Source organism: Rhododendron vialii, chromosome 4a (genome assembly GCF_030253575.1).
Source record: "Rhododendron vialii isolate Sample 1 chromosome 4a, ASM3025357v1".
Lineage (NCBI taxonomy): Eukaryota > Viridiplantae > Streptophyta > Magnoliopsida > Ericales > Ericaceae > Rhododendron > Rhododendron vialii.
In genome coordinates this window covers 15,397,634-15,405,487 of record NC_080560.1, presented here as the reverse complement: position 1 = coordinate 15,405,487, position 7,854 = coordinate 15,397,634, and the positions used below count along the sequence as shown (strand labels likewise).

At 39.7% G+C, this 7,854-nt stretch overlaps 1 protein-coding gene across 1 annotated transcript; it reads right to left on the bottom strand.

The window, feature by feature from the left end:
• Window positions 1-2,289: 2,289 nt before the first annotated feature.
• Window positions 2,290-6,590, bottom strand: LOC131324320 (caffeic acid 3-O-methyltransferase-like). Its single transcript, XM_058356250.1, has 5 exons — window positions 6,332-6,590; window positions 5,939-6,225; window positions 3,645-3,958; window positions 3,475-3,539; window positions 2,290-2,712 (listed from the first exon to the last, which is right to left on the bottom strand). The coding sequence occupies exons 1-5, from the start codon at window positions 6,560-6,562 to the stop codon at window positions 2,422-2,424; spliced, it is 1,188 nt and encodes a 395-aa protein (XP_058212233.1). The 5' UTR covers window positions 6,563-6,590; the 3' UTR covers window positions 2,290-2,421.
• Window positions 6,591-7,854: the final 1,264 nt, after the last annotated feature.

Sequence of the window (7,854 nt, the reverse complement as noted above, 5' to 3'; positions counted from 1 at the left end):
GCTGTGATCCATGAGGGAACCGAGCCCGTGGGCGGTTCCATCGTGATGCGCGTCGTCAATCTCGACCATGTTTGATTCAGGAACGCTGAATGGAGCAGAAGAAAGGAAGGGGGGAAGTGGATGTTGGATTAATGGCTAGGTCCCCAGCAGAGTCGCCAATTGTAGGGGTTCGATTTGACGGGACCTTAACCTGAGTTGGTATTCCTCCTCCGCTGCTCTGTTCCCCTACCTCTGGACCTACAACAAGTCACTAGGGCTGTGGAAGCCCAGTGATCCTCCGACGATCAAGTCAGACCTCAGGGGAGAATATAGATCTAGGGTTAGGAAAGAATGGCATACCCTTTTAGGTTAGAGTCCCTTTGTATTTATAGACCTAGGTTTACTTGGCCTCCAAGGTAGCGCGTGAAGGATATGCTCGGGTAACCGCCTCGGATGACATCACAGATGACGCACCGGATAAGGCGGTTACGAAGCGTATGGCCAGATCTGGCCTAGGTGATCCTATTTGCCACGTGTTGCTCCTGGTCCCCTCTTAGTACGCTACACTCCTTCTAGAGATCTTAACGGAATGCTTACTTCGGTAATACCCCGAAGCATTAACAGGAGACTCGATACCGAACGAGGAGATAAAAGGATATACGATGTGGCCCGTCTGTACAGTCCCTCAGACCGAACCGATATGAGACCTCGGTTGACGACGGTCTGGCAAAGCTACCGAGGCCATAACCGAGGCCTCCACAAAAAATATAATATAAATATACTTTCAGATAATTTTATATGTTGGAATGAATTTTGTAAACATACTTTTTTTTTTCATGGAAGAATAGATGATTTTATTAAGACAGAGCGGTCTGAGGACCGAATATCATCACGAACAAGATTAGTGAGATGTTGGGAGATAGAACCCCCCCAACACTCCAGTCTAGCACCGAACGCTTAGCCAATGAATGAGCTATCCTATTACAATAACGCTTAACATGAATAAAGGAACAAGATGAAAATAAAGGAAAAAGCTCTACACAATCAGCAAGAATAGAACTACAATCAGAGAGAGACTTTCCATCTTGAATCAAAGCCTGAACTACCTAGAACGAGTCACCTTCAACAATAATTTTAGAAAATCCTCTAATAGCCGCAGTGACAAGGGCTTCACGAAATCCCAAAGCCTCAATAGAACATAGCGATAAGAAACCAGCAAAAGGAATCGAAATAGACCCCAAAATTTCACCAAAAAGGTTTCTTGCTACAATACCCACACCAGAAATGCCATTCTTTTTGTTAACTGCACCGTCAACATTAAGTTTAATAACATTAGGTGGAGGGGGAAGCCAGGATGAGGGGTGGGGTGGAGTGAAGAGTCTAGGGATGGAATGGACCATTTCTATAGCTGCCTTGAACTCCTCATATAGGGTGATCGCCTTTTCAATTGTAGCAGAGCAAGTCCATAACTTTTTATCAAAGTATGCAGTGTTCCTCCTCTTCCATAACATCCAGCACATTGTGGCTAAAATAGCATGGAGATCTTCCACTCCACCAGAATTACGTACCGATTGGACCATACCAATCCACCATTAAGTAAATGAGAGAGAATCCCACGAGGGTGAGACTGCATTAGCAAAGGGGGAATTTTTCCACACCTCCTTGGATGATTTACACTGAAAAATGAGATGCTCAATAGTTTCAAATGCAGAATTACACCTCGGACAGTAAGGAGAAACATCAATCTTTTTCTTGAAAAGATTAAATAACACCGTAAGAGCGTTGTGAGAGCATCGCCATAAAAATATTTTAATCTTGTTGGGAACTCGTAAGGACCAGATTAGTCTCCAAATACCATCCTGTAAAGTGCCCGAACTGGATTCTCCTCTCTCTCTAGAGTTTTGTGGAATATTGCTAGATCTTGTCAAGCGATATGCCGATTTGACTGAAAATAAACCATTATCTGTATAATGCCATACCCCTAGCTTTATCCGGAGCACCTTGAGAGCTAATTGGAATAGAAAGAATAACTTCCACATCAATATCAGAAAATAAATGATTGATTAAAGGGATATTCCAAGAGTGAGTTACCTCATCAATAAGATCAGAGACCCGAGTGACGCTGTGATAGAGAGAATCCACTAGTGGGGCAGGACTAAGCACACAGACACGTTATATGTAGCAATAAATTTTCCAAATATACTTTAATTTACATGTTACTTATTCTGGACAAATTAAGTGACAAAATATTAAGATAAGCTTATATGTTGTTTAATTTGCAAAATTAACTCTCAATTGGCAACTAGCAGCTCAAGCAAATGATCCATTTTAAAGACAAATAAAACACCCCGATCTCATCCTTCTTATTGTGGCCCTCCTCAAACTCCTTATTAATTAACCAGATCAGGATTAACAACTCAAGTCCAAACACGGACACGGACACTACTTGTAAAGTTCAATGACCCACAAGTTACAAACAAGACATTCCAATCTGATGCCAGAAAATCCAGCGCTAGTGGCTAGGTCCAAATACTCCTGTTGCGTGCGCTCTTGCCCTCCATAGTGATGACTCATCATCTGCAGATCCTTTAGGAAAATGCCTTTCCTAGCACTATCTGGCATCTCCGGGAGAATATCCTCCACCGCAATTATCTTCCCATTGTCCGGTAGAGCTTTATAGCAATTCTTTAGCAACTTCAGGCAAAGATCGTCATTCCAGCCATGAAGTACACACTATATATAAGTGATCGAACGCATCGTCATCATCATCAATCGTATTCATTCATGAAGTACATGCACCCTATATATAAGCAATCGAATGCATCGTTGTCATCATCAATCGTATTCATTGTATTAGGTCAATGCGTAGTTGTACACACCGCAATTTCGATATTTATTATTCATTAAGAACAGTCTCGGATGCCATCCCGATAACGAAAATGGGCAACAGTACCTGAAGAAAGTGTCGATTAATATCCAAGAACCATTTCTGTGGTACTGACGGCGGTTTATGGACGGGTAGTAGTAGCCTCCTATCGGAAATTGCAAATGTTTCGTCCCGTGTGCGTGTATCATGACAATTTACAAGAGCATTAATATATACACTGCACCGTGATCGCTAACATGCATTGACTTTATCCATGATTTTATCAAGAAAAAACATTCACACGTACTACTACATGCAATTAGCTAGTTTTAAATACTCCATCCGTCCCTTTTTTAGAGTCCAGTATTCCATTTAGGACTGTCTCTTAATAAGTGTCCATTTTGTAAAGTTAGTGGGTAAACATTAATACATTTTCTATTTTACCCTTAAAATGAGAATTCATTTGGAAAAATTAGTGAGTAAAAGTGTAATAATAATATCTCTGTAGAGGGTAAGTAGGAAAAATTGAGGTAAAAATAAATGTGAAATGTGTAATGTCTTTTTAATAAGTTGGAGTTACGAAACTGAACACTTAAAAATGGACGGATGGAGTAGTATTTAAAGCTCACCTTCATGAAAATGGCATCTCCTTTTGGAACACTTTCAAACATATCTCGTCCAACATGTTCCACACCTACACGAAGAAAGTTATGTTACCGTAGCTTTTCATGAGCTAAATGATATGCTTGGAGAAATACAAATTAATAACTGAATGAAGAAAATAGGTTGAAAGTCATACCAGGATAGGGTTTGGCATGTTTGATGACACGGGGCAGGTCAAGATTAATACCCCTGATATGTGGGTATTTGGAGGTGATTAATTCGAGAGCGACACCGAGGCCGCCCCCGACGTCGACCAGGGTTTCGACTTGCTCAAAACCATTGTAGGATGACTGCAGAAATTTCTTGAGGAAAATTGTGCTGTAGTTGACCATTGCGTTGTTGAACACCTCGTTGAACCTAGGATCAATCCCTGGGTAGTCAAATGACTCCACCCCGTAAACCCTCTTAAATGGGATCCCTCCTTCCAAAACTGCCCCTTTAAGTTCGTCCCTATGTAGTTGAGTAAGATAAATATAAAATCATTTAGTATAAACTTCCTCCGTCCCATTTTGTTTGTCCATTTTCGTTGTTCATGTCGTTATATGTCCCAACCTATAATATTTTTCATAATTTTAAAAACTTTGTATTATAGACCATATCGAGAACTATCAAACAAGATTCATATTAGAAGATATAGGTGTTTGAAAAACTGACACAAACATAAAAAATAGACAAACAAAATGGAACATAGAGAGTATATATAAATCGGGACGGTTCCGGAAACCCCTAAAAAAACCTCTTAACCCCCCCCCTCCAAAGTTTCCGATCAAATTTTGAGAATCCGAGCCGCTCAATGTAATTAGAACGTGATTTTAAGAGCACTCGTGAGAAATCGGGAAAAAAAAATAAGGAAGTGGCTTCATCCGAACAGTTTTTTATTCACGTTCTGAACACATTGAGCAGCTCGGATCATCAAAATTTGATCGGAAACTATGAGATTAAAATTTGGGGGGTTTTTTTAGAGGTTTTTGTAGGGGTTCCCGGAACCGTCCCGAATAATTTTCGAGCTCCAAAAAAAGTCTAACACGCTCCACCATTTGTTTTCATTAGACAAATTTCTTGAATTACCCTCTCAATCTAAAATTTTTTCCTAAAAAGTTTCTTAAAGTATGTAAAAAGTGGAGCGCCTAAGGTGTTTTATGAAGTGCGAAAACCTATAAAAAAAAAACTCTTCTAGGGAAAAGAAAAGTTTTAGATTGAGAGGATAATTCAGAAAGTTTGCCTAATGAAAACAAAAGGTGGAGCACCTGAGCCTAGGTTTTAAAAAATGGCCATTACGTCCCGTTACGTCACGTACGTAACGGTATTTGAGAGATCCGATACGGTTACGCCAACATTTAACGGTGTTACGATAATTCACGTCCGAAACGGCCGTTACGTAACCAGAATCGGGGTGTAACGGCCGTTATGCCCGTTACGGCAACCAGCAGGCAGAAACAGAGGGAATCTCACCCTGCTCTGTTTTTCTCCTTTTTTTCTAACTCCATGTGAATCAACAGAAACATTTTGTGGCTTAAAAACAAAACCACCAGTCCACCGTACTTCAATTAAGGGAGAAAAAGGCTGCAATTTCACCTTCAACATTCGATTTCGGCTTTACCTTTACCATCTTCTTGGATTTGAACTTCGATTTGGGCTCCTCGGTATGTTTTTTTTCTCTTCTACTACGAGTTTGATTTGGCATGTATAGGCTTCGATTTAGGGGTTTTAGTGAAGGATTAGAGTTTTATTTGTGGTTTGAATAGTTGGATTGAGGTTGTGGTAGTTAGGGTTTTCTGTTCAACTTCTCGACTACTGGATTAGAGTTTATTTGTTGGGTGTGTTGCGTATACCAACTTTCTGTGTACCTATACATTAGTTTAGGAACGTAGGGAAATAACTAATATCATTATTGCTCTTACTAGAATTGGAAAAATTGAAAAAATACATTGCCTGGTACATACAATTGAAAAAATAAAATTAAAAAAATTCTAATATCAGATTTAGTACTCCATCAAATACCAACATTATAAATCATCTATCATAGTACCAAACTACCAATTCTAGTTTGTTAGATAGTGAAAATCCATCCCCTGCGAAAATTTCAGAATTTATTGTCTCAAAACATGACAATTGATCCAATCTTACTTACAAAACTACTTCTAAAAGTCAAATATCACTCATATATTTCTAAAAACATTCACTTTTTTTTCAAAAATAAGGTTAGAACATGTGTATCAATGGTTTTTTTTATCATTTGCTAGTGCTATAAAAAAAGTCACGGTTGCGCGCGGTCTCCAATTCCCATTACACATTGACCGACACTCCCGATACCTGTAACCCAAGACCGCGACCGTTACGCAAACCGTGACCGCGATTTAAAACCATGACCCTGAGGCTTTTTTGGGAGCGCAAAAATCAGCTTCCTCTGTGTGTGTGTATATGACTTACCAGCTTTTCATGCAGACCTTGTCCTGGACCAGACACATCAAGGGCCCTAACGAGACTCCATCTTGGTTAGGAACAAAGTATTTGGCCAGAGGGGTCAGCCCATACAACCTCTTATCCTCTAGTGCAGCAGCAGCAGTGCTAGGAGAGTCATGATGATCATCAGAATGGAAGTCAACGGCGGAGCAAGTGAGAATGGAGTGGCTGGCCAGGAGGCGTAGCATCCGATCCAACATTTTTGGTGCGTCGGGGTTGCAGAGAAGAGCAGAAGCCGGCAACTGAGATGCAATCTGAGGTTTTTTTTTTTTTCGTTTTTATCAACTTGAGTAAGATATACATCCATACATTACATAGAGCTAAAGGATTCATAAGAAAACCCCACAATCACATATATACCTGAGATGGGGAGAGTTGTGCTCTTGGGCCTGCCTTCGCTATGATATCCAGCACTTGCAACTCCACCGTTGCCTTCATCACCATCGGCAGCACTACCGAGAAAGCCAATTCAATCGCATTCGAATAGCTACACAGCTCCTCTTCTTCGGCTCTATTACTACCATCGCCATTCTCCACATCTTTTTTGTTGGACGTTGATAGGTCTTTTTCTTGATCCATTTGTTGCTCCATTTACTTCTTACTAATATAAGTGAGCATGTGGATTATGGAGTGTGCTATTTATAGACATGGAAAATTCAGATCGGGACTCATGGGTGTGCATGGGTTGGGTTGGGCGGATTTAGAGTGTATTTTTTAACTAAGCCATACTTGCGGTTAACAATTTTTTTAACTGCCGCCGACCTGTCATCATCTTAAAATGACCGGGTTGGCTTTTCTTTTTTTTGCTGTTTCGACTCAGCGGGTCTGGCAGGTTGGGAAAACTCGAAAAGATGGCTTTTTACCACTAGGTACAAAAAATAAAAAATATTTTCCACCAAGTCACCTCCAATTAATGAAACACCAAAACCCTATGAAAATACCTAAAACTCTAAACCCTGAAAGTGCCTAAGTCCTAGGGTACCTTATGAAAGTGCCAAAACACTAAGGTACTCTATAAAAGTGCTTAAACCATAGGGTATCCTATGAAAATGCCTAAATCCTAGGATACCTTATGAAAATATCTAAATCGCTAAAACCCTATCATAGGAAGGTACACTCTAAAACCCCCTGGCTTGGATCTTGGATATTACTAATAACATCCATGGATGATGATGGTTAATTTCCTTGGCACTGTTGTTACTTCCACTATAGCTTTTTTAGAGCTGACACTCAGGTCGTGGCTTGGATCGTATTTTGAAATAGATATAGAGAAGACCTTTTGACCTTTTCCGCTCGATGACGACTTCATTTTATAGCAACATGCACCTTGTTTGGTTCATAACTCAACTCATCTCATTTTTTTTTATATACGTTTTTCAATACATTTTTCTTTCTATCTCTTTTCACTTATTACATCAAAAATAACTTTAAAAAATGCAAACCAAATAAGGTGATTGTGACTTCCTTTTGAAGAAAGAAGTGACGGATCTGCTTACGCATTTGCCGACAATCCAAAGGGGAGCTCTGGGGTGGCTTTACCATGATTTTCGAGGTTGAAGCATACCTTATGGCTTAAAAAAAAAAAATACTCTCTCCGTCCCAATTTATTGCGCTTATTTTAACTTTTATGTAGTTTAAGAAAAGATCATAATTATATTGACTTTGTGTCAATTTTACCATTTTATTATTTTGTAACTTATGATTTTTTTGTCAACTTTCCTTGTCATGTCATTGAGAGAATGGAAACAAATCTAATTTGCTCAATCCGCACCGATGGACCCTACCCGAAAATCTCGGGTTAAAACCATAAGCGAGGTGAATTGGGCGGATAAAACAAAAAATTTAAGCCGGTTGATTTGGGTGCGTATAAAGTTTTTCGAGAT